The 26652-nt window shown below is 37.7% G+C and overlaps 7 protein-coding genes across 9 annotated transcripts; 1 reads left to right on the forward strand and 6 right to left on the reverse strand.

Moving 5' to 3' along the window:
• Positions 1–2398: 2398 nt before the first annotated feature.
• Positions 2399–4968, reverse strand: LOC130716302 (L-type lectin-domain containing receptor kinase IX.1-like). Its single transcript, XM_057566507.1, has one exon. It carries the CDS (start codon positions 4846–4848, stop codon positions 2797–2799), a length of 2052 nt encoding a protein of 683 aa, XP_057422490.1. The 5' UTR covers positions 4849–4968; the 3' UTR covers positions 2399–2796.
• A 4070-nt stretch (positions 4969–9038) lies between these two features.
• Positions 9039–12029, reverse strand: LOC130715189 (probable cinnamyl alcohol dehydrogenase 1). Of its 3 annotated transcripts, none has more exons than XM_057565261.1 (7): positions 11895–12029; positions 10897–10994; positions 10614–10727; positions 10308–10538; positions 9846–10131; positions 9600–9750; positions 9039–9486 (listed from the first exon to the last, which is right to left on the reverse strand). In XM_057565261.1, the coding sequence occupies exons 2-7, from the start codon at positions 10983–10985 to the stop codon at positions 9287–9289; spliced, it is 1071 nt and encodes a 356-aa protein (XP_057421244.1). In that variant the 5' UTR covers positions 10986–10994; positions 11895–12029; the 3' UTR covers positions 9039–9286. The 3 variants fall into 3 exon arrangements, with proteins under 3 accessions (XP_057421244.1, XP_057421245.1, XP_057421246.1); XM_057565262.1 differs by having other exon boundaries at positions 10897–10991; positions 11895–12011; XM_057565263.1 differs by lacking the exon at positions 11895–12029 and adding an exon at positions 11819–11837.
• Positions 12030–14086: 2057 nt separating this feature from the next.
• LOC130714566 (L-type lectin-domain containing receptor kinase IX.1-like) lies at positions 14087–16204 on the reverse strand. Its single transcript, XM_057564473.1, has one exon. It carries the CDS (start codon positions 16187–16189, stop codon positions 14246–14248), a length of 1944 nt encoding a protein of 647 aa, XP_057420456.1. The 5' UTR covers positions 16190–16204; the 3' UTR covers positions 14087–14245.
• Positions 16205–16668: 464 nt separating this feature from the next.
• LOC130714565 (L-type lectin-domain containing receptor kinase IX.1-like) lies at positions 16669–19249 on the forward strand. The gene has a single exon (XM_057564472.1). The coding sequence runs from the start codon at positions 16816–16818 to the stop codon at positions 18856–18858; it is 2043 nt and encodes a 680-aa protein (XP_057420455.1). The 5' UTR covers positions 16669–16815; the 3' UTR covers positions 18859–19249.
• LOC130712161 (L-type lectin-domain containing receptor kinase IX.1-like) lies at positions 19077–21378 on the reverse strand. The gene has a single exon (XM_057561999.1). It carries the CDS (start codon positions 21117–21119, stop codon positions 19077–19079), a length of 2043 nt encoding a protein of 680 aa, XP_057417982.1. The 5' UTR covers positions 21120–21378.
• A 638-nt stretch (positions 21379–22016) lies between these two features.
• Positions 22017–23315, reverse strand: LOC130713754 (uncharacterized). The gene has a single exon (XM_057563549.1). It carries the CDS (start codon positions 23259–23261, stop codon positions 22215–22217), a length of 1047 nt encoding a protein of 348 aa, XP_057419532.1. The 5' UTR covers positions 23262–23315; the 3' UTR covers positions 22017–22214.
• Positions 23316–24136: 821 nt separating this feature from the next.
• LOC130713863 (L-type lectin-domain containing receptor kinase IX.1-like) lies at positions 24137–26437 on the reverse strand. Its single transcript, XM_057563683.1, has one exon. It carries the CDS (start codon positions 26165–26167, stop codon positions 24161–24163), a length of 2007 nt encoding a protein of 668 aa, XP_057419666.1. The 5' UTR covers positions 26168–26437; the 3' UTR covers positions 24137–24160.
• Between the last annotated feature and the right edge of the window lie 215 nt (positions 26438–26652).

Below are 26652 nucleotides of genomic sequence, written 5' to 3' on the forward strand. Positions count from 1 at the left end.
GGGACCCAAACTGGAATTAAGCCTTTTTTTTATAAGCATTTGATGTGATCATACAATAGAAATGTGAAATTTAAATTTGTTGAAATAATGATTTAAAAATAAAAACACTTTGATGAGGAAAAGGTGTGAATTTAAATTTGTGGCGTAAGTGGTTGGTTGACTCACTCACCCTGTATGTCAACTGAACATTATCACAATGTAAAAGTATACATTTTAGTTCAATAAAATAATATATACACACCTCATTTTTTAAACACTCAATTTCAACATCTTTTTATTTATATCTCTCTTCTCTTATCATCTATCACATCTCATACTTTCTCCCTCTTACTTTTTCTTTTCTTCATATTTTTCTCTTTATTCCACCTCTCTCTCCACCTTTATGAAAGAAACATTATTCATTTTAGTTCGTAGAAAGTAGAAAGTGTCAAGCAAATAAGCCCTTTTAATTTTATTTTTTAAGAGGGCGTGTTGACCTCAATGCAGGCTTGCCAATTAAGAAAACAAATGCATTTACTAAACCATCTAAGCATGACTTGTTCGATAGGAAAAGATGCAATCATATTGACTGTTATTAACGTGTTAACCGATTTGTAAATTTTTCCTTTGTTTTATTTTTGGTCTATCTAACAAAGATAGACACCATTTAATTAGTAGCTAGATTCGACAAACATAAAAGGCCAGTTTCTCATCTATAATCTATAATAATAATAATAGAAGACTATGTACATGAGTTTACTCTAGGTAGCAACTTGGTGACTCAAATACTTTTCCTTCTTGCAAAAGAAGCAATTACTTCTATTTTATATTAAAGAAAGGCTTAAAAGCATTTGTTGCCCCTGATGTTTCATGTTTGTGCAAAAGACGCCCTCCATATATTTTTGTCCATGTTTGTACCCTCAATGATACTGAAAAGTGTAACGAATACCCCTCCGTCAGTTTGACGTTAAAAAACTAACGGAGGGGATGACGTGGCTTTTCCTGATTTTTTTTATATGCCATGTGGATAATAATAACAACATTATCAAAATTCAATAATGGAAAAAGGGGTAAAATGGATTCGAACTTGGGACTAGTAGCAAAACACACACTTAACCAGTTGAGCTACATACATAATTAATATATATTACAAGAAAAATTAATTTATATCTCTTCTGCCACCTTAATAAAACAAAATTAAATAACCCAACATTCATCTTCTTCCTCTCCTCCCTCAACCACGACCGAATCCGACGATATGGAGCTGGAAATCATTTTCCTGGGTTTGATTTCCTGGGTTTACACTACAAATCGAACCTCACTTAAAAACCCAAATCGAACCTCAACCCCTCTACCCTCACTGCACCACATCACCAGATCGTGCGAACCCAGATTTTGAGAAACCCAAATCGTGCGAACCCAAATTGATCCAAGAGAGAGGGAGAGGAAGGTGAAAGGCAGAAAGTGTGTGCGTGGGTTTTGGTACAAAGATGGTGTGTGCGTGTGTGTACCTTTCTGGGCTGGCAGTGAGTGAGAAGAGTGAGAGTGAGTGGGTCTGGTTTTCTGTTTTCTGAATGAATAAATGGAAGGGAACTGTGAAAGAGGGAATGGGAATGGGAATGGAACTCTCCCTCTCTCTGTTCTGTTTCTGTTGTTGTTAATGGCAAAAATGATATCTCAATGTTGTGTATGCCAACTAGCCAAATTCCGAGATCCATTGGTGTGCTCTCAAAGCTTTGTTTGTGTCATGGGTCTAGAAGGGATTTGGCTTGAAGTTGCTTGCATCTGGGTAGATTTAATTGAAAGTGTTTCTGGGTTTTGCTTCTCCCTCTTTTGAGTTGTGATGAGAAGAGAGTTGATTCAATTTTGCTTGGTTCTGCTCTTGTTCCTTTTGGCTTGATTTATCCAAAAATTGGGATTCCATAATTTTGTATTCGTTCTTGTTCTTTTTCTAGCAAAGCTTAGTTGCTTGGTTCTAATCTCGTTCTTGCAGGCTGGATGTGGTTGTCAACGGAGGAGAGATTGTGGAGTCTATGTATGGAGAAGAGGATATGAAATTGATGATGATGAAGAAGAGGAAACTAACATCAAATGGCTAAATGATATAAATAAAATTGTGTTGCTTAATATATCAATTCTTTGTGTAGCTCAACTGGTTAGGGGTGGGTTTTGCCACTTATAGATCCTAGGTTCGAATCTCCCCCACTCTTTTTTTCAACTGGTCCAAAAAATTTTTAAAAAAAAGCCACGTCATCACCTCCGTTAGTTTTTTAACGTTGAACTGACGGAGGGGTACTCGTTACACTATTTTGTTTCATCGAGGGTACAAACGTCGACAAAAATAGATGAAGGGTGTCATTTGCTCGAACCTGAAACATCAGGGGCACCAAATGCATTTAAGCCTTAAAGAAAAGAATAATTCAACAAAAAAGAGAGATCACATATATCTTATGAGTATAATATAAAATCATTCATGTGTACATGTGTTATCATCGAACAACTTGAACTTTCGGGATAATCTCACTCCATGCTTCTTTTAGGCATGTGACACATTTGCTAGGTGAGTTTTAAACTTGAAGTTGCAGCAATAAAATGCATTACACCAGTAAAATAACAAAGCTAAAGATTTTAATGACACTGGTGTAGAACTTCTTCACTTCAAGAACAAAAGAATGCTTATCAAGCTTAATACATGTCTGGAAACTTGTTCGAAACCCTCAAAATCATGGTATACGAAAACAAAAACTAACGAAGTCACTTATGTCCTCAATGATTTTGGTTTCATCGTGGTTTTCAAACGAGTTTCCAAGCATGCGCTTAGTATGTACGTAAGAGTGCAGCTGATGGAGATATGACTTCAAAAGCTGTGCTGGATTGTGAGGACCGAGTGATTGAACTATTGCTTGAAGTTGAGGTCCCAGATTGGTTATTCTCAAAAGCAGGGGATTTAGAAGCCACATGCCTCAAAGATGAACTTTGAGTAAGAGCAGAAACCTGTGATGATGGGAGAATAGGCAAAGGAACTTCAGAAGTAAGCACATGAGCAACTTGCCTAATCACAGGCCTCTGAAGGTAATCTTCATGAGTGCACCAAAGTCCAACTATCATCAATCTCTCTACTTCCTTCTCATCAAAATCTCCATACAATTTTGAATCAGCTGCTTTAAGGAGATCACCTTTACCATAGAGCTTCAAAACCCAATCCACCAAGTAGATGTGTTCTTCACTCAAATTGGGTTCAATTGCCTTTCTACCACATGCTATCTCCAAAGCAACAACCCCAAAACTGTACACATCAGACTCTCTACTAGCTTTGCCTCTGGTAGCAGCTTCAGGAGACAAATATCCATATGTTCCTGCTAAACCAGTTGTCTTTGACTCTGTCCCATGGTCCATTAGTCTGGCTAACCCGAAATCTCCAAGCTTCACGTTGAAATTGGAATCCAGCATGACATTGCTTGATTTTATATCTCTATGAAGCACACATTGCTCCCACTCTTCATGCAGGTATAATAAAGCTGAGGCCAGGCCTCTAGCAATGTTATATCTCACTGCCCATGTTAGCAGGCCTTTACCTTTGAACAGATAATAATCTAAACTTCCATTTTCCATGAACTCATAAACCAGTAGAAGTTCATTCTTCTGGTGACACCACCCAAAGAGCTGAACCAAGTTCTTATGCCTCAGTTGACTAATGATCTTCACCTCAGATGCATACTCCTTCACCCCTTGTTTCGAACCCGGAGACACCTTCTTAATGGCGACATTGGTGTTCAAGTTTCTGATAAATCCTTTATATACTCCACCAAAACCTCCCTCTCCAATTTTGTGTTCCTTTGCAAAGTTGCTAGTTGCTCTAGCAAGCTCTTCATAGGAAAACTTCCTGGGAAAAGAGCTTCTTTCGAAATCGCTATCCATGGCGAGATCAAAACGAGAGTCACCCTCCACGCCTCTCTTCCTCAGCTTCCATGTCACAAAGCAAGCCAGCACCAAAACACAAATTAAAACACCCGCACCACCAACGCTGAGTCCTACCACCAGTCCTGTTTTGCTTCCGTCCTTGCGCGCTTCGAAGTCTAAACTAGAGTTGAAGGACCACGACTCAAGAGTATGTTCCTCAAAAAAGAACCCTGTTGCTGAAGTAAAGCCAAATTCAACCCAATCAGGTAGAGCCTCTCTCAGATTCACCACACAGGACAAGTTCTGTTTAATTGTGATGTTATCCTTGTAGTCGGTGAAGGTAACACTTAAATTGTTTGAATCAGAATTGAAACTGACAACAGCTTCATATCCTCTCTCATCCATGCTAGTGAACCATTGTGTTGAGTAATCAGTGCTGATAGAATTAACATCAATACCCACATGGTGATATTTAGGATCCCAGTCATTGGCAAAGGTATCAAATTCAACTGCTACAAATGGATGTTCTTTAGTGTAATTTGGGTTAGCCAGTTGATCACGGCTCGCGAGACCCATTCCACTGCCATCTCTAGGAACTGGTAAAGGAAAATTGGGCTGTGCAAGATAGAAAGTGATGCCATCTCCATGATGGGTCTTGTTGGGTGTGTTCATGGTGAAGGAGAAACTGGTAGTGAAATCTGTGATCTTGCTTGAGTTTGTATCCCAAAGATGGAGCTGTTTGGAGTATATGACTCGGCCAAGACTATCTTTCTCATACCTGGTGAGTTGGAGGGCCTGTTTGTCCTTATAGACATCTCCTAAAAAGTTGAAGGAATTTCCAGTGTTGCTGAGTTGCTGATAGTTGAAAGACAATGGAGCTGCACTAGATATTTCAACAAGCAAGAGTGTTAATGTTATGTGAAAAGAAAAAAGTAGATGAGTTTTCTGATGGCAAGGAGGTGCTGCCATGGATGGAAACCTTTTTTTTTTGAAACAATGGATGGAAACTTGATTGTGTGGAAATGGAAAAAATGGGGTGGAGCAGTTGCATATAATAAAGGCTCATAGTTCGTGTTGGGTGGGGGAATGAGTCAATGGGCTAAGCTTGGAACTGGTCTTCGTCAATTTGTGTATTTGATTTCACTCATTACTGTGCAGACCACACTTGAAAAGTATGTCTAATGAGAAGGTACGTAGGTAATGGGAAGTACAATGGAAAAAATGAGACCCTTTAAAAAACGTAAGATTGATAGTGAATCAAATTTTAATTCCATAAAGTACCAACAAGTCCCAGCACAACAAGTAATAGCTGAGCTTCGTAAGCAGCTAAGGGTTTGATTTCTGGGAGATGTGTATGAAGAATGATTTGCTGCAAAATGCTTACCTAGTTAATGTGATCTTTGAGCCTCGAGAGAATAAGTGTCATGGCTGCCGACTGTGGAGATACGTCAGTAATACCAAAAAAAAATTCAGTAAAGTAGAAATAGAACTCACTTTCATGTATTACTAAGGCTTAAAAGCTCATTTGGTCCCCCACAAATGCGATATGTGCAAAAGTGGTTCCTAAACTATTTTTTTAGCATTTTCAATCCCACACATTTTGCTCCGTTAATATTGTTCGTCCCTCAACCTTTTTCCGTCAAATATTAACGTTTTAAGCTTACGTGTCATCTTTTAATAATATTTTAATAGAGAAAATTAATAAAAAATTATCACTCAATTAACAAAAAAAAGGAGGCTCTGCTGGCAAACGCAGGAAGATCCTCCTTCCTCCCGCCAGGGATTTGGGTTTGGCACCCCACCCTTTAGGCTACGCGCCCCAGCATTTTTTTTTTATTCCAAAACTACCCATCGGTAAATGATTTGCCGATGTCAAAATAACAATCGGTAAATGATTTACCGTTATTGTTCCTCAGTATGAACACCTTTATCCCATTACCCAGAACACGAAGAACAATATCGGTTAATCATTAACCGATTCTTATATTGATATCGGTATATCATTTACCGATTGGTAATCTGGCAGTTTGATCACCTTTTCACCATTACTCCTCCCTCCACCAACCCCTCCACCATTACTCCTCCCTCCAACAACCCCCCACCAGCCCCCCATAACTCGCCCAAACTACCTTATTCTACCATTACTCCACTCCTCCCTCACATTTCACCTTCCCACCACCACCACCATCTCCACATTTCCACCACCACCACCACCAAGGGAAAGCTTTTAACTTCTGGTAAGTGGTGTTAGCTTTGGTACTTTATTTATAGTTAGTTTAAGTAGTTAGTTGTTAGTTTAAGTAGTTAGTTTAGTTAGTTAAGTTGGTAATTTAGGCTGCTGAATCGTGAATCGAATCGGTAAATGAATTGCCGTTAATGTATCGGATTATGATTTACCGTTATTATACCGGAATTTGATTTACCGTTATAGGGTCGGTTATTGATTTACCGTTTTTGTTCCAGGGATGACAGAGTCCTTTTTCTTTGGTGAATCACAATTGATACATGCTGCTGGATTGGAAAATGATAATCCAGAGGAGCAACCATCACTAGCTGAACCTCCGATTATATCTATAGATGTCTCTCATTTGTATCATACTGATCAGGTACTCATTGCACAAATTTTTGCATGCTTTGTTTGCTTTGTTTATGCCTTGTTTTATGCCTTATGCCTTGTTTATCCTGAAACAGCGTTTCCCTTTGAAAGATGATCTTATGAAATGAGTTCGCGACATTTCTATGGCAAATAATTTTGTTTTGGTGACAACAAAGTCTGATAGTGGTGCGAAGGGAAGAAAAGAATATGTCATTCTGGGGTGTGAGAAGCATGGTGCGTATATTCCCTACAGAGAACTTGAAGGAACGTCAACACAAAAGACAGGTTGTCCTAGTAGCAGACGGAGCGGGGGTAGCTGACGGAGCCCCGACCGGAGTAGCAGATGGAGCCGGGGTAGCTAACGGAGCCTCGACCGGAGTAGCAGATGGGGATGGAGACGGAGCTGAAGCCTCTACCGCCTGAGTGGCTGCAATATGGTCGCCGCGCCTGGTAGAAGCATGCAAGCGCTCGTGTCGATCCGCTGGATCCTCACTAGTAGAAGCATGTCGTGACCTCTTCCTCCCGCCCTTCATTCTCGCTATCTGTGCAAAACAAACAAATTTAACAATACTTGTCATAATAAGTAAAGCATTTTCACATATGAGCATATCATTTGAGTCATTTTTTAACTTAATCAGGAAATTTCCAATCAATCGTTTAGCAACTAACCATAGGAAAAGGAAAATATAGAGAATTAGTTGTTAGTTTGCATGTGAATGTGATTAAATTAAATTTCTAGCTGTGTTAAGGTCAAGCAACCATCATCACAAGCAAACAAAAACAATAAACAACTTTCCTAATTACAACACATGAAGCATATGATTTGAGCGCTTAATCTTTTCCAATAAACAATAAACAATAAACAACTTTCCTAATCACAACACATCAAATCTATCTTGATCTTTTCCAATTCTCAACAAATCAGCAAAGTAATCCTGGAAGCTAAATACATGCCATGGTTAAATATTGGAAATAAATTTTGGAAGTCTGCACTGTCATACTGTCATATCGGAAAATCATTTTCCATTACCATATCGGAAAATCATTTTCCATTATCATATCGGAAATTGATTTTCCGATATTACAGTAAACCCAGAAACAGACCCAAATGCACCCCACTCGTGCCCGTACTCGTTTCATGGAATTTCAGGCAACAAAACACAACAAAACCTACCTCTAATCATCAATCAACTACCCTAGTGTTCAACCATTGACCTAATTCAAACTTCAAATGTGAAAATCATTGAAATCAAAACTTACCTTTTGAATGTAATGGAATGGGTCTTTGTGGGAGCTTTGATGATGATTAGAACCGACCTTGAGATGATTGAAGTGGTGGAACCGAGCTTTGAGAGAGGATGCGATTGAGGGAGGGAAATTTGGGTTTTGAAATAATGGGTTTCAAAACCCAAACTGTCGTGTTTATATGTTTTAAACACGATCGGTAAATGATTACCCGTTATAGAGTCGGGTAATCATTTACCGTTTTTAATCAACTGGTTTTCTGGTAATTTCGCCCCCCAAGGTGGGGCGGGGGGCCTAATGGGTGGGGTGTTAAACCCAAATCCCCACCCGCCACCTCCGCAAGCTAGCGCCGCTCTTTCTACTCCGTCCACTATGCCGTTCCGCCAGCGAGTTGCACAACCCCTAGTTCTCCCTCTTATCTGCATTGTCTCTCTATTTAGTGACCCACTCAACACCCAGATCTGGGTCAAGTGCGAGTGAGAGAGGCATTGCTTGAATTGGGGAGAGGTTTGATTTGAGTTCGCGATTCCGATCTGCTATTTTGTTTAAAGTGATAGATCTAACCCGATCTGCACCTTCAACAGCAAAAGGCTTAATCTATTGTTGTTAAAAGGCAGAGAGTTGGATCTGTTTGAACCTGTCATGTTTTCGTGATGCTTTCCCATCAAAGGCACGAAGGTTTTAAATAAGAAATGTAGGCAGGCTGCAAGTTAGCCTTACTGTCGTATGCTTGGCCCTAATGTCTCCTGGTTTTTATGCTGGTGTTGGGTCGTTAGTCATTATTCTACCTCTTACGTAATCTTGCTTAATGGGTGGTGGTGCTATTGATGTAAACTATTTGAACTCAATTTAAGGAATTGTTATGGCTTTTAATTAAGAATGACAGTTTTAATTTGGGTTTTTAAAAGATTTTTCTGGGTTTTTAGGTTTGAAGGTGATGAAGATGATAGAGGAAGAAGATGAAGATCATGTGTTTTGAAGATGAAGATGAAGAACAAGATTGAATGTTTCTGGGTTTTTTATATTTATATTTTTAATTAATTTTTTAATTCACATGTGTGCCATCTTGCTTCGCCTCTCTCCTAATAAGCCTCCACGTCATTTAAAAATATGCCACATGGGAGAAAAATGTTAGAAAATTGACAGAAGGACCAACTATGATAACGGGAGATAACGTGGGGGACTGAAAATGATAAAAAAATAGTTTAGGGACCACTTTTGCACAAAACGCATTCGTGGGGGACCAAATGTGCTTTTAAGCCTATTACTAAATGGCCATTCATTACATGCATCAAGGACTAATAAGAATCTGCAAAAATATTCAAAACTTTCCTCATTCCATATATGAGCACATAATAAAATTTTCGATCTTCACCACTACATACAGGCAGTTAAGGTAAGTTCTGCACCATGTTTCAAACTACTTCAAGCTTAGAGATACATAAACATGGAAGTGCAGAGGCCTCCACGATACTGGAAAACATGACGAACTGTGTTTTATCATTTGTTCTCAGAACAGAAAGTCCAACCATATGTATAAATTAGGAAGCAGTTTCTTCATTTCTCTTATGTTTTCAGGGAGTTTTCAATATCTATAACAAACCGATATTTCACGTCCCTATTTATAACCCTCTGAAGTGCTTCGTTTGCATACTGGACTGGAATCACTTCTATATTTGGGTAAATCCTGTTTGCAGCACAAAAGTCAATCATGTCTTGTGTCTCTTTTGTACCACCAGTAATACTCCCAGAAATGCTTTTCATACCTGCAAAAAAGATGATGCATTTAGATTTCCTTCGACTGCTTCAAACTACCAATTAAGCTATTCCTGAAAGTGATCATTCCAAAAAAAATTCTATAATTTGAGAAGGTACATACCAAGATTAAGGTTTGCAGGGCTGAATTTGACTTCACTTGGGAACCCAACTAGGACTAGAACACCAGATGTCTTCAACAGTGTCATGTAAGGATCAAATGGGTGATCGCCAGATGCTGTGTCAATTATAAAGTCAAGTGACTTGGTCAATGCCTGCATAGTTTTGACAGAAAGAAATCAGCTATAGCAGTTCTCTCTTGTTGGTCGAAGAAAAATGTTACTCGGCAGAGGCTTTATGTTATGCTCACCATCATTTGCTCTTGGTCAGATGAAACAACAAATTTATCTGCACCAAGCAGACTCAAGGCCTCCTCTTTCTTGTGTATGCTAGAACTGAAAATTGTTACATTCAATCCAAACGCCTTTCCAAATTTCACTGCCATATGACCGAGGCCACCGAGACCAACCACTCCTAGAGACTTTCCAGGTTGATTCATCTTGTGGCGCATCATGGGAGTATAAACAGTAAGTCCAGCACAAAGCAAAGGAGCTGCTGAAGCCAAAGGATAATCTTTGGGTATCATGAAGCAATACCTATAGATGCAAGACCAAATACAATATAAACAGATTAAATAGCCTCATTCCAGCAGGGTACTTCGTAAACACAAATTCAAACATTGGGTTTAATATTATAAAGCTCATAATAATTTCAGGAACTAAAAGACCAAATTCGTGATAGTTTATTTTAATTAGAATCTATTCAAATTCACCTTTCATGAACTACTATGTAACTGGAATATCCTCCTTTTGTAATTGTACCATCAGTATCAACAGCATTAAAAGTATTAACAAATCCCTTCTCACAATAAGCTTCTTGTCTGTCATTGCAATATTCACATTCTCTGCATGAGTTGACATAAGTCCCCACTCCAACATGATCACCGACATTGAAACGGTGGACATTGGATCCAACCTTTTCAACAATCCCAGCAATCTCATGTCTGAAATGCAAAAAACCAGAGTCAGATAAGTTTAAGTAAAGGATGGTCAAGCATACAGCAAAATAGTCCACCTACCCAGGTACTAAAGGATACTTGGAGTCACCGAATGTATTCTTTGTCCAAATAACATCAGCATAACAAACTCCACAGTGCGTAATTTTTACATAAACATCGTCATTTCCAAGAGCCCTGAGCAACCATCATTAACATATGATCAAGGAATTAGCAAATAGTTTAGTTGGTATATTCTCTCAACAAAAAGAAAACTCAATCAGCCCCACTCTCCCAGGACGGGCCAAGCAGAAGAGGAAAATGAAAAGAAATTGGTCATCATGAAAGTGGAATAATATGTTCATGCCTGCGACTGAATTTGTAAGCTGATAGAGTTCCAGATGCATCTCTTGCAGCCCATCCTAGGCAATCTTCGTCGACACCTTCAGTACTCATTGTTTTCTACTGCATCATAATGCAATTAGATATCAATTTTCTTTTCATTGCCTAACATGATGAAATTACACATGCAATTTCAAATCATTAACAATTAAATGGAAATAAATCAGAAAAGTTGGGGGCAAAGAATGTCATTTTAAACATGTAGAAATGAGCATGGTAAGAAATAAATGATTATGTTTTAGTAACAATGAACATATATTCAAGAAAAGCTGAAAGGAATAAGCTCGAGAAATCAATTACCTACCAGATTGTTTTGATATAAGTAAATTTGTCATGATCAGAGCAGGAAATTATGGGATACCAGAGTTATAAAATACTATCACATAAGCTCGAAAATATAGCTAAGAACATACATAAGAACCAGCAACATTTAACATGAAAAACCCTCAATTGACAAGGGAGAAACCAAGGTCCATATTTGATTCTTCAACAAGCAAAAATTGGCTTTATACATTTACACAATTCTACACCCAATCAAATCATGCCCCATTTTTTTATATGATATCCCAAACATCACCATCATCATAATAACCAATTAAAATGCAACAATCAAAGTTAAACAAAAAACACACACAAAATATTATATTTGAGGACACAGTTGCAAAAAAAATGAATTGAATATGCTGTCTCAATCCCATGTCACCAAGATCAAATATCAAAGGAGTGTATATATAAGTTAACAAGTGCCTTAACCAATGAAAAATTGAGTTATATGATAATCTTTTACCAACCCAATTTTGCTATGATCATGATTGAAAATTGAAATCCCATGTCAGGTCAACGATTCTAGTAATGAAATATTCAAAATTCAATACGAATCTCACTACCATGAACATGCGATTGAGAGATCAATGGACCATAAAGATGCAAACTTTGGCAAAAGAGAGAAGGAAAGGAAATCACCCCAATGAATGCTTCGGTTCGGTGACAGTTGTTGTTGTTGTTCCGCTCTCAGTCCTCGCAATGAAGAAGAAGATAGAGTGCCCTGTAATAAGACAGAGAAAGTCCTACATTTTGTTCATTGTAAATTGTTTTTTCAATCCCTTTAAAATTTTATTTTTTAATTTTGGTCCTTCCTGTTATAACATGTAAATATTTTATATATTTTTTTAGAGTTAAATATGTTTTACGTCTCTGACTTATAGACTTATCAGGTATGATGATAGTCATTCGGACGTCGAACGCAATCTGCCCTTCCGACGAGCTACATTAGTTTGCTATGGCAAAAAGGAGAGGAGAAAAGAAAACTGACATGGTGGGGCCCACATACTTCTCTTCTCACAGTTGAAAAAAAATCGGTGAGAGTAGAGTATTCTATAGTGACAATTTAACTCCTACACTATTTTTTTTTGGTACATCAGAAAGATTAATTGCACCTATCAGGAACCGATTCTTGAACCTCCTTATACCTAACCAATATATCCCAAGCTCCTACCACTTGAGCTATCATACGGAGACTACATTATTTTTCTCTCATACAAAATAATTAATAATTAAATAATATAAAGAAGGGTTAATGATCAAATTAATCCTGAGTTTGTAACCGAGTTTGATTTTAGTCATTCTGATGAAAAATTACGTTTAGTGGCGGTTAAAACCCGTCAATTAACCACCACTAAACGTCATTTTTGCTCAGAGAGACTAAAATCAAACTCACTTACAATCTCAGAGACTAATTTGACAATTAACCCTATAAAAAACATTAAGAATAATAACGTGAGATGAAGTGTAACTGTGTGATTTTTGAGATCTTCTAAAAATTAATATTAATCTTATCAATAATAATTTTTACATCTGTACCAAAAAATAATAATTTTGACATGTATTAAAAAATAAAAAGGTCAATTATTGTACATCATTTTTATTTGAAGACATTATCATTTTACAAATATACATATTTCTATCAAAAAAAAAAAAAAAACTTTCTTGCATACCAAACAACCTAAAAAAAACCATCTTACTTCCTTCCACTTTCTTTCCCTTTTCTTTTCTTTCCTTCTTCTACCACATAAAGCCTTATGGTAGATGATTGAATTTGAGAACCCCAACTTCCTTAAACCATAACCAAACAAGAAGAGGAAAGAAAAGCCAATCCCCCCAATCAATCCAAACCCGTCTCAGAAACAAAGCCTCCCAACATTAGTAGTAGAACATAGCAGGACCACATTGGTTGGAGTTATCTCCATTCTGCTACTATTGTAGGAAAGCCAAACTATGAGCTCAAAAGCATGTGCAATTGTGCATTCCCTTGAAAATCATTGAAGATAGCTTTCAGGCCCCCATTTATGTCCACAGGTAAACTTTATTTGCATTTATAATTTTCTCAAATAATTTCTCTAGTCTATTGTGTCTTTCTTCTCTTCTTGTGCATGTATTTCAATCTTTGAATTTTTCTTGTACGACCTTTTTAAAGTTGATGAAGTCTATTTTGTTCAATAGCCATGCAAAATCTTTACCTAAAACTCTGCTTATGACTTACTTTTTGGTTTTATTAATTTTCCTCTTGTAATTTTCATATATGCAGACAAGAATTAGTTTTGTATGTTGTAATGGTTCTAATTTATTTCTTAACTGAGGTTAATGTAACAAGTGTGATATTGATGATTGACTCACTAAATAAAGGAAGAGATTGCAAACTAACCATTACAAATATGCCAAACTCTTGTACCTCACTTTGTTTTCTCATAGGTGTTATGAGTCTTTTTTTTAGTATATTAGGAAGATAAATTGCACCCTTCAAGGATCGATCCCTAGACCGTCCCCTCCCCAACTCATATGTCCCCAGCCCCAGCTCTTACCACTTGAGCTATCATTTGAGGACAAGGTGTTATGACTTATGAGTCTCTAAATTGAAAAATTTTATTTCATATAAAATAGTCTTTATGACGTCATAAAGCTTACGTGGCAAATTTTTTATCCGGTCTCCAGTCCACATAGGCATCCATGTGGCTTTTCAAATTTGTTTTAGTCCCTCAAATTTTTTTTTTGGGCGAGGCGCATGAGTTAGGACTTAGGATTGAGAGGCTTTGTTACTTTAGGTCTTTGTCATATGTACTACTTAGAACTTACTATATATATGATTTACATATCTTGAACTCATGAATTACAATAACTTTCCTTAAGTCATGTAAGGTAAACTATTTACTTATCAAATAACAATATGATTCCAAAGTTCCACACTGGATATGGAAAAACAAACCTAGTAGTTATTTTTTATTTTTTCTGATTAACTTGCAGCAGTAGCCTAAGGTCTACTAGAAGGATGAAACTGTGAAAAACAACTCATCTGTTGCTGGAGGGAGATTGAGTACTGTCTCAGGGATCTGTTGTGGAAGAATTGGTAAAGGAGCTTCAAGGTTAAGCACCTTGATCACTTGCCTCATAGAGGGTCTTGATGAGCAATCTGGATTTGCACACCAAAGACCAACAACTAGTAAGCCAAACATTTGATGCACATTAAACACCCCACAAAGCTTTGGGTCTGCTGCTTCAAGGAGATCTCCAAATCCATAAAGTTCCCACACCCACTCAACTAATGGCACTAGACCCTCCTTGTTTTGGTTGTGAATGGCTTTTCTACCACTTGCTATCTCCAACAAAACAACCCCTAAACTGAATATGTCTGATTCCTTTCTAGCCTTGCCTGTTTTCATGTATTCAGGGGCAAGGTAACCCATTGTCCCAGCCAAAACTGTGGTTTGTGACCCTTTCTCATGATCTACCAGCAAGGCCAGGCCAAAATCCCCAAGCTTAGCATTGAAATTGGAATCCAACATTATGTTGCTTGATTTAATGTCCCTATGAATCACACATTTTTCCCATTCTTCCTGCAGATATAGCAATGCTGAGGCCAAACCCAGAGCTATGTTGTGTCTCACCTCCCATGACAAGAAGCTTTGTTCGTCGAAAAGACGAGAATCTAAGCTACCATTTGGCATGTACTCATATATTAGGAGAAGATCCTTTCTCTTGTGGCACCAACCAGTGAGTTTCACCAAGTTCTTGTGCCTCAATTGGCTGATGATCTTCACTTCTGCTATGTACTCCTTCACACCCTGTGTTGATTTCGCTGATATCCTCTTTATAGCAACATAGGTGTTTGAGTCTTTCAAAAAGCCTTTATAAACACAGCCAAACGCCCCTTGCCCAAGCTTCTGCTTCTCTTCAAAGTTGTTTGTTGCAGATACCAGCTCGTCATACCAGATCTTCTTTGGTCCAGTGTTCATTTGGAATTCGTCATCCATGTTCAAATCAGAAGAGGCTTCAGAAGCAAACTCTTCTTCTTTTCCTTTACTCTTCCTCCATAAGAAAACATAGACCAACACAATTACACTCACAGAAAAACCTGCACCAATTCCTATTCCCTCCAACAACTTTGTTTTCTTCTTAGTATCAACAGCATTACTAGGTAGGCTTGTACTAAATGACCATGACAGCAAGGTATGTTGCTCAGAAAAATTACCTGTTGCAGCTGATACACCAACGAGAACATAATCTGGTAAGTGATCCCTCAAATCAATGTGGTGTGTGAGGTATTGTGTTACTCTCCCTTCATTTAATCTATATCCAGTGAAAGAAACATTAAGAAAGTTATCTGCGGCATTGTATTGAATGCTGCAGTCATAAACATTCCACACATAAATTTCGGTCCACCATTGCTCAAGTATGTCAGATTGCATAGAGTTAACATTCACACCAACATGTATGCCTCTCGGGTCCCAAACGTTTGAATAAGTGTCAAACTCCACCGCAACAAATTGATACTCGGTTTGGAGAATTGTTTGGTAATCGACGCGACCGATGCAAATGCCTCCTCCTCCTTCTATTCCTGCCTCTGAAACACCTTGGCCTGCAAGGAAGAATGTGAAGCCATCTCCATAATAACCCTGGTCTGAGAAAACAACAAAAGAAAAGTGGGCGGTGAAGTCTTTTAGTTCATTTGAGGTCTTGTTCCAAAGATGAATAGGTTGGGTAATTGTGACTCTCCCAGTAGTGAGGTGAATGGCAGAATCTGAAATAGAAGCATCTCCTTCAAGCTTGAGCTGCTTTAAATCATCATTACTGAAGCCAGGGTAGTCAAAAGAGACATCCTGAGCAATTGCAAGAGGGAAAATCAGGAGGAACAAAATGGTCCTTATTGCATAAAAGAACACAAGAGTTTGTGGATGGAAACTAAAATGCCAATAACAATCAGCCATTGCTAAGAGTCAAGTTTGATTTTTGAAGCCTAATACATGTTTCTGTGTGTAAGTATTTATCTTGTATACTTCTTCGTCATTTATTGAACTCCACTTGTAATTTGTTTAATATAATTTCATTTGTCTCTATTCTGTGCCTTGTGATGAATGTTCCCATGTACAAAGCTACGGCATTGTGATTCTTATGCTGGTCAAAATGGCATTTCGGATTCGGACTCATATTTTGTAATTTACTAGAAACAAACTTAGCTGTGCTGGTTTGCGGAAATATTCAGGAAACAAAGGGTAAAGCTTTGTTTTCTTAAATATGATTTAACATATACTAAAAAAGAACAGTATATACCATCTGTGTAAACAGTTTTATATAACAAGATGATAGAGTTCTAATTATATTTAATTATGATATAACAAGATGATAGAGTTCTAATTAGATGACTGTATAAAATTTATACACACCAATAGTCTTTAGTTATTAAACTAAGAAAGAAAGAAGAAAAGTATGGAATATGTCTTAGTAATTATAACATTACTATTATTCCAAATGCACAACATTCACCACAACATTGAGAACTGATCATAAATGCACAAAATCATAAATTTGACAAAAGATAAATACATATATCCACATGAAAGTGTGTTCACCCTTTAGACTTCCAACAAATCTTAACTCCCACTTAACAATGGCTGGTTGTGCTAGGATAACCTTTTGGTTCCTCATGATAATCCCTTTCACAAATGCTAAGCCTCAGTCTTTCCATTACTCCAACTTCACTCTTGCTAATTTAAAGCTTTTAAATCTGGAAGGCAATGCCTCAATCTCTGATTCAGGTATCCAACTCACAAGGGATGGAGTGCAGCCAGATAGCAATGGGATTGGAACACTTGGGAGAGTCACATATTCTGAGCATGTGCATCTTTGGGACAGCAGAACAAAACAACAGAAAGACTTCACAACCCACTTTTCCTTTGCTGTTTTCTCCAACCAGAGTTCTTATGGTGATGGTTTGGCATTCTTCCTAGCAAGCCCGGAACTCCTAAACGAAAACAACACAGCAAAACAAACAGGTGGTAGCCTCGGCATTGGTCTTGGTGATATCAACCAAACTCTTCTGCAAACTGATTACCAATTTGTTGCTTTGGAGTTTGACACTTTCTCCAACGAGTACGATCCAGATGGTGCTCATGTAGGTGTGAATGTCAATTCTATGAGCTCCGAAATGCTTGTGGAATGGTGGACAGATATTCCAAATGGGAGACTTTATAATTGCAGTATTGAGTACAGTTCTAGAAGCAATGATTTCAAGGTTTTTTTCACTGGATATATATCCAATGGTGATCCTGTGACACAGTACCTGTCATACCAAGTTGATACCAAACAGGCCTTACCAGAGATGGTTGTTGTTGGGATATCAGCAGCAACAGGAGGACATTCTGAGAAGCACACCCTGCTGTCATGGTCATTTAGAACAAGCCTACCAAGTACTGTTGCTGATTTTGAGAAGGGAAGAGACTTAATCAAGTCAAAACTGTTAGAGGGAATAGGAATTGGTGTTGTTGTGCCTTTGGTTTTATTAGGTTTGGTTCATATTTTATTATGGATGATGAATATAGGAAAGGAAGAAAAAGAAGAAGAAGCCACTTCAGAAACCGCTTCTGATCAGAACATGGATGATGAATTCCAAAAGAGTTCTGGGCCTAAGAAGATTTGTTATTATGAATTGTTAACTGCAACAAACAACTTTGAAGAGACACAGAAGCTTGGGCAGGGTGGTTTTGGTGGTGTTTACAAGGGCTATTTTAGAAACTCAAACTCATATGCTGCTGTAAAGAGGATATCAGCAAATTCAAAACAAGGCCTAAAGCAATACACAGCAGAAGTGAAGATCATTAGCCAACTGAGGCACAGGAATTTGGTGAAACTTGCTGGTTGGTGCCACAAAAAGACTGATCTCCTCCTAATATATGAGTACATGCCAAATGGAAGCTTAGATTCTCATATTTTTCGTGGGAAAAGCATCTTGTCATGGCAGGTGAGGTACAGCAACATAGCTCAGGGATTGGCCTCAGCATTGCTTTATTTGCAGGAAGAATGCGGAAAATGTGTGCTTCACAGGGACATCAAATCAAGCAACATAATGTTGGACTCAGACTTCAATGCTAAGCTTGGAGATTTTGGCCTAGCTAGGTTTGTGGATTCTGAGAAAGGATCACAAACCACTGTTGTAGCTGGTACCATGGGTTACCTAGCCCCTGAGTATATGCACACTGGCAAGGCCAGAAAGGAATCGGACATATTCAGTTTTGGAGTTGTTTTGTTGGAGATAGCCACTGGAAGAAAGGCCATTGACTACCAAGACATGGAGGTTCAGGAAACAATTGTTGAATGGGTTTGGCAACTATATGGATTGGGAAATATCCTTGCAGCAGCAGACCCAAAGCTATGTGGGGTGTTTGATGTGCAGCAAATGGAGTGTTTGCTGGTTGTTGGCCTCTGGTGTGCTAATCCAGATTGCAGATCCAGACCCTCCATAAGGCAAGTGATTAAGGTGCTTAACTTTGAAGCTCCTTTACCTGTTCTCTCACAATCGGTACCTGCGCTAATGTATCTCCCATGGACAACAAATGAGTTGTTTTTTACAGTTTCATCTTCCTTAAAGGCTACATGTTGATTGGTTTGGAAATAAACAACATGTCATGTACATAAACTAATACTGCAATGCATTAAGAACAGCATGCAATTCTGCAACTAAAATGTTTGGTGGATATAGAAAGAAGAAAATTGAAACTGAACTCTTAGTACAATAAGACAATTTTGAACAAATTGTATAAGAATTAAGAACTACAGCTCAAGGATCTGAATCTAGATATGAAAAATCAAACTTAGTGACTAATTTCTGTCTAATTCTAATGAAACTGAAGAAAAGGAAGATGAAACTGAGATAAAATGCTCATTTGTTGTTGGAGAGCGAAGAGCAAGGTGAGGCATTTTCTGTGGTAAAATTGGCAATGAAGCTTCAAAGTTTAGCACTTTAATCACTTTCCTTATACATGGCCTTGATTTGAAATCTGGATTAGCACACCAAAGCCCCACAACCAGCACAAGCTCCATTTGCTGCACATTAAAAGCCCCACATAAGTTAGGGTCAGCTGCTGCCATGAGATTTCTGAATTCATATAGCTCCCAAACCCACTCAACTAGTGAAACTTGACCCTCCATGTCATGGTGGTGACTTGCTTTTCTTCCAGTGGCTACCTCCAACAAAACAACCCCAAAACTGAAAATGTCAGATTCCTTACCAGCTTTCCCAGTGTTTATGTATTCAGGGTCAAGGTAACCCATTGTCCCAGCCACATCAGTGGTTTGTGCCCCTTTCTCATGATCAACTAGGGTAGCTAGTCCAAAATCCCCAAGCTTAGCATTGAAGTTTGAGTCCAACATGATGTTGCTTGATTTAATGTCCCTGTGAATCACACATTTCTCCCATTCTTCCTGCAAGTAGAGCAATGCTGAGGCCAACCCCCGAACTATGTTGTTGTACCTCACCTCCCACGACAAGACGCTTTTTCCGCGAAAAAGATGAGAATCTAAGCTTCCGTTCGGCATGTACTCGTATATCAGGATTAATTCAGTCCTCTTATGGCACCAACCTGTGAGTTTCACCAAATTCCTATGCCTCAGTTGGCTTATGATCTTCACTTCTGCCGCGTATTGCTTTATGCCTTGTTTTGAATCTGCTGATATCTTCTTTATAGCAGCAAAGGAGTTTGAGCATCTAAAATAGCCTTTGTAAACACCACCAAAACCACCTTGTCCAAGCTTCTGTGTCTCTTCAAAGTTGTTTGTTGCAGTTGCCAATTCATAGTAATTAATCTTCTTAGGTCCAATACTCATTATGAACTCATCATCCATCCTCAGGTCAGAGATAGTGTCTGAAGTGGGTGATTCTTCTTCTTTTTCTTTATTCACATTCCATAGCACAGTGAGAATCAATCCTGTTAAACTCAAAGCCAAACCTACACCAATTCCTATACCCTCCAACAATTTTCTGTTGTTGATGAACTTGCTTCCCTTCTTAGGATCATCATCATTACTAGGAGGGCTTGTGCTAAATGACCATGACAGCAAAGTATGTTCCTCTCTGTTCAATCCTGTTGAAGCTGTTATGCCAACAATAACATACTCAGGTAAATTCTCCCTCAGATCAATGTGGTATGAAAAGTGCTGGTGTACCATCCCTTCATTCAAGCTGTGCCCAGTGAAAGAAACGTTTAGATGATTTTCCCTTGAACTGTACTCAATTGTACAATTATAAACTATCCTTTGTGAAATATCTGCCATCCATTGTAAATATCTGTTAGATCTCACAGAATTGATATCCACTCCCACATGAGTCCCATCTGGATCCAATGTATTTGTGTGAGTGTCGAACTCCACTGCCACAAATGAATACTCAGTTGAGACAGTTTCATTTTCAGGCAAAATACCAAAGCCTCCTCCACCACCTATGTCAAGTGCCTTTGGGAGATCAGGGCTTGCTAGAAAAAATGCCAAACCATCTCCAAAATAGGTTTCATTTGAAAAGATAACAAAGGAAAACTTGGTGGTGAAGTCATTCAGTTCATTAGAGATCTTGTCCCAAAGTTGAACATGTTTGGGAATTGTGACTCTACCAACACCTGAACCATTATGTGGTTTCCCAGTGATTCGGATCACAGAGTCAGAATCTACAATAGAAGCTTCACCTTCCAACACTGGCTGTTCCACATAAGTATGATTAAAATTTGGGTAATCATAAGACACAGGTTGAGGAACTGTAAAAGGGACCCTGACTATGACTATCAGCAAGGGGAAGAACAAAATGGTTACCCTTCTTGCATAAGAGACCATAGGAGGAGTTTTTGAATAGAGACCAAAATGCCATTCTGCCATTGTGAGAGTTTTTTTGTTAAAGAGTTTGAACTTTGAAGGCTAACTCATCCATGTGTGTGTTTTATCTCCTATGATCTTGTTTGTCATTTATGTAACTTCCTGTGTACTTTGTTTATTTTAAATTTTTAATTACATGTATGTGTCAAGAGTTTCGACCACATATGCAGCTTGCGTTGATATTACTAAGCAGGGATCACAACCTTGCTCTTAGGACTTAACGGCAAAGTTGGAAGTTGCAACATTTTGATTAGAAACAAACCATGCTTTGTGGGTTATGGGAAATATTCTTGGTACCAAAATGTTTTGTTTATTGGATGCAGAGGTGCTTATCAGGCGTTGACCTTGGGGTTGAGTATGTGTTAAAATCAATTAAAACTTTATTTGCTTAGTGAACATACTATGATATTGATATATGATACAACTTGTTAAAAGAATAATCATGTTAACTTTTAGCTATACTTAATCATGTGATCTGATTGATACACTGGTTTTTTTTAGTTGAAAAATCCTTCATACTAAATAGTAGTTTTTTATTTTTTATTTTCTATTAATATTGTTTAATAGTACAGTGCTAAGTTATTTGGCTTCATTTTGATTTCAGAAAAAGGGTGAGCTGGATTTACAGCTCTCTGCATAATATATAATAGAAAATATTACTGGTGAGTATCATCATTCACCTTATTATATTATTCCATGCAACTCTATTTCCCAGGATCACTTCCAATCATGAACCCAACAATGTAGATAAGAGGTAATAGTTTATAATATAAAGTGAATGAAGGTTGTTTTGAAGAGGATGAATAATAAATACACATCTTATGATATTAGGTATTGAATCTTAACAGTTACTTGGATGAAAGTACTCGAAAGAGTGTGCATTTTTTTCAAAAAATTATTTTTAAACCATTGATAAGAGGGTTGAAAGGATAAATTAGTTAGAAGACAAATACAATTGAATATGGGAGGTGATCAACTTACCCCCATGTATTATTATTATAATCTAATCCTGGTTTAAGCTTCAGATAAACAGTCTCCCTATTAATTATTCTGGCTCATGGAAATGAAGATTTCCAACTCTCATCACTAACTCTTACATCAAAACATCACTACTTCAGAGCCAACCTGTAAGATCCATTCTTCAATAGCTTTACCCAATTCCTCATCAACTTTCTTCTCCATTGTCCTCTTCTTGCAATCATAGAAGTAAATCATGCATGACACCCATTTTAGTGTATTTACCACAGTGAGGACCCCAATTTGCACAAAAATTCCAATCCCTCTTTCATAGCTTTCAAGGGATAGACATGATAACCTTAAACAAAGTCCCAAAACAAAGAAAACAAGCATCAAAAAGAGTCCTCTCTTCTGATTACCTCTGCTGAAGGCATATGAAACTCTTAATGCCCCAAAACCATATATACCATCCAGGACTGATATTACAATACTCATATTCAAAATAGAACTCCATTCCAAATACACCATCAACAACTTTGCAAGAACTAGACAGCAAACTAATGAAATTATGGCAGAAAATATGTAGTCCCCAAAAGCCTCAGACAAACAATAAAAGTTATTCAATGTCCATGGAAATGCAATCAAGAGACACGCCGACAAAAAGAGCATGTACAAAGAAGTGATAAATGTTCCTTTCATGATTGATATATCAATAATGGAGTTTTGAAACATCTGCTTGAGAGTGAGACTCAGGTTATTGTCTCCTGAGCGCAGCTTTGAGGCTAAATCCATAGTTAAAATTGCAGAACATAGTTCTAGAACTTGAAGAGGGACAAGGTAAATGAATCCAAGTTGAATCAGAACAGGCAGATAATCCTTACTGAAAATTTTATCTATGAAAGATCCAAGTTCATGCACATAATTAAAATCAGCTTTATCCTCAGACAGTAGAAGTGAGATAACTTCTACGGTCTCATCCGCAGTTTTCTGTGAGAGAAATTCTGAGGCCTCAACCACAGTTTTCTGGAACAACAATTCAAAGTAAATCATAACACAAAAGAAAGGAAGAGAAGTGACAATTGTGAAGGTGATGAAGTTGATGTTTTTGACATAGACTTTTACAGCTTCCTTGAGGATATCCAAGACCTCCATCTCATGCTGCTTAACTTGTTTGCTTTCACTCTCCATATCAGCACCTCACACACTAATAACAATATGATTTTAATTGAATCCAATATGCTCACTGCATTCATGTTCTCTTTATATATATATATCTTTTCTCTTAATTCTTCCTTCCAGGAAATTCATCGTTTGTAGGTGGAATAATTTGACTTCTGACCTCATCTACTTTATGACATCAAAAAATAGTTTTCAATTCTGTTTTTCCCACGCCCTGGCTTTCCCTCAGTGATTAATATAATAATAAACACGTTACATTCCTAAAACACCAAATTTAATAAACAAACAATCATAACAGTGTCTATTAAATTAGCTCACAACCATGTGAAGGCAAGGTTGTCTGATCAAGAACCTCATTTTTGACTCGTACTTCTCTTAATCTAATTTATGATGTAGAATAATATTTCTTGGGTGTCCAGCGTAACTGATAAAAATTAAGAGTAATTCTACATAGACATACAACTTAGCAAAGGTTTTTAATAGATATATTTTGCATTGGGAATGTTCGGTGGATACACGAAGGTCGCGACATCCATCCCACATGCAGAATGTGGTTGTTTCTAACCGCCACAACCTGCATTGTATTTAAGAGGAAAAAAACCCTTTTCATGCGGTTTGGGAAGGCCCCACAAAATTTATGTGTTTATTGGGGAAGGTTGAAAACCCTAGCTAAGCGCATTTATTTACTCTTTGCGTTTAGGGGCAATTGACCGCTAAGCGCATATGTCAAGCAGATGTACAACACCGCGGGGTCTACGTAATATTTCAATTGTTTTACATTTGCTTAGGAAGAGCATAATTTTCTATATACCACATAATCAATTTCTTAGAGTCAAAGCACTAGAATTTTTTTTACTATTATACAGAAAATCTCTCTAATGATTATTACATGGTGTCCATTACTAACTTTAAGTCCAAAAGGTGGATGAAAAAGAAGGAAAAAGTGCTTTCATTGTGGGAGGAAGATAGGTTGGGACAGGCATGGTTTCTGGAAGAATAGGAAAACAAGACTCAAATTTGAGCACCTGAATCACTTGCCTTACACAAGGCCTGAATGAATAATCTGGATGAGCACACCAAAGCCCAACAACCACCAAACGTTCCATTTGCTCCTTATCAAACACCCCATTTAACTTTGGATCAGCTGCTTCAAAGAATTTTCCCAACCCATAGAGCTCCCAAACCCATTCAACCACAGTTTTCTGACCCTCATTTTCTTCTTGGTAAATTGCTTTCCTTCCACTTGCTATCTCCAACAACACAACCCCAAAACTGTATATATCAGACTCCTTAGTAGCTTTACCTGAGGTGAAATATTCAGGGGCAATGTACCCCCTTGTCCCAGCTACACATGTTGTTTGTGAACCTTTCTCATGATCCACAAGCCTAGCTAAACCAAAATCACCAAGCTTTGCATTGAAACATGAGTCCAGCATGATGTTGCTTGGTTTAATGTCCCTGTGAATCACACACTGCTCCCACTCTTCTTGTAGGTAAAGCAATGCTGAAGCCAAGCCAAGAGCTATGTTGTACCTTACTTTCCATGACAAGAAGCTTTTGCTGCCATATAGATGGGAATCTAAGCTTCCATTTGGCATGAACTCATATATGAGAAGGAAATCATTCTTTCTGTGGCACCAACCAATGAGTTGTACTAGATTCCTGTGTCTTAATTGGCTTATGACCTTCACTTCAGTTGCATATTCTTGTACACCTTGTCTAGAATCTTTTGAAATCCTCTTGATAGCAACATAGGAGTTTAGATCCTTCAAATAACCTTTATACACCCCACCAAAACCACCTTGCCCCAATTTCTCTATAAATTTGTTGGTTGCACTAACTAATTTATTGTAGGGAAACCTTTTAGGTCCAGTATCCTTCTGGAATTCATCATTGAGATCAAAACCATAATCTTCTTTTTTCTCTCTCTTCCTCTTCAATAATAAAGCAAAAACCAGTCCTGATAAACTCACAGCCAAACCTGAACCAATTCCAAGCCCCACCAACAATCCTATCTTGTTTTCTTTTTCAGAAATAGGATTGGGGATTGGTGCAGCTGCAATTGGTGTTATCTGACTTCTGTCTTCATGAATTTGTAGAGCTGTTGAACTAAATGACCATGATATCAAAGTATGCACCTCATACAATCTTCCTGTTGCTGCAGAGAAGCCAAAAGTAACCCACTCTGGTAAGTGATCTCTTAAATCAACCTTGTATACTATGTGTTCTACAATTGCTTTATCAGTATCATCACTGTACATAGTGAATGAAACTCTTAAATCAAGAGTGCTTGAATTGTACTGAATGCTGCAATTGTAAACTCTCCTTTTCTGAATATCTGTCAACCATGGCTTAGTTATGCTAGACTTCATAGAGTTGAAATTCAAACCTACATGAGTACCTTGTTTAGGAGGGTCCCATTCTTCATTGTTATAGGTGTCAAACTCCACTGCAACAAATGAGTGTTGAGTTGACTTCAACACTTGTTTGCCATCCACAATTCCAAGACCACCTCCTTGTTTAATATGTTTCACAAGTGGGAGATTTGGATCTGCTATAATGAATGCCATTCCATCTCCATAATCACTCTTTTCTGAAAAAACAACAAAGGAGAATTTGGTGGTGAAATCAGAGAGCTTCCCAGAGTTCACATCCCACAGGTGCATCTGTGCATAACTTGTGACTCTCCCAACACTGTAATTGTTGTTTTGGTCCATGGTGTTGGAAGTGATTTGGATTGCTCCTTTCAAAATGGAAGAATCACCCTCACAATTGACATCACCATTCTTAAAGTAGGGGTGGTTAAATGATAGTGAGTTTGCAGGAGGGGTGATTTGGAGGATCAAAATAGTTCCCATTGCATAGTAGAATAGAAGAGTTGGAGTGTGAAAATTACTGATATGCAAAGGAGCCATTTGTGAGTGATTAGTTCAATTTTTTCTGGAACACTATCATATGTAAGATTGAACATTGAAGCTGCAATATTTACTGATCTCCAAACATGCATAGTAGTTTTATTTTGGATTTTATGGTTGTCTTAATTCCATGCCAACCTAGCAATATAATGAGCGAAGACTACAATGATCTTGGTCAATAGTGGTGGACGTCACTTATGGTAAAAGATCCATACATATAATCTTGAAATTATTGTAAGTTTGTAACCCTGTTAAGAAGCAAGAGGATTTCCTGGAAATTTCAGCACTTTTTCATTCTCTTTGTTGTTTGTTTTATGTGATTTTTGGATCATAGGCTAGTCTATTAAGTTTGTCTCTCTGCATGTGTGTATGGATGAATTGGTCACCTTATATTTAATCTTTTTTTAATGGAACTATTATATAAGGATAAGACGATACATATCACTAATATGACTGTCACTCTATTGAAAGAGATTGCCACAGTT

The sequence above is a fragment of the Lotus japonicus genome, chromosome 4, assembly GCF_012489685.1.
Source record: "Lotus japonicus ecotype B-129 chromosome 4, LjGifu_v1.2".
Classification (NCBI taxonomy): Eukaryota; Viridiplantae; Streptophyta; class Magnoliopsida; order Fabales; family Fabaceae; genus Lotus; species Lotus japonicus.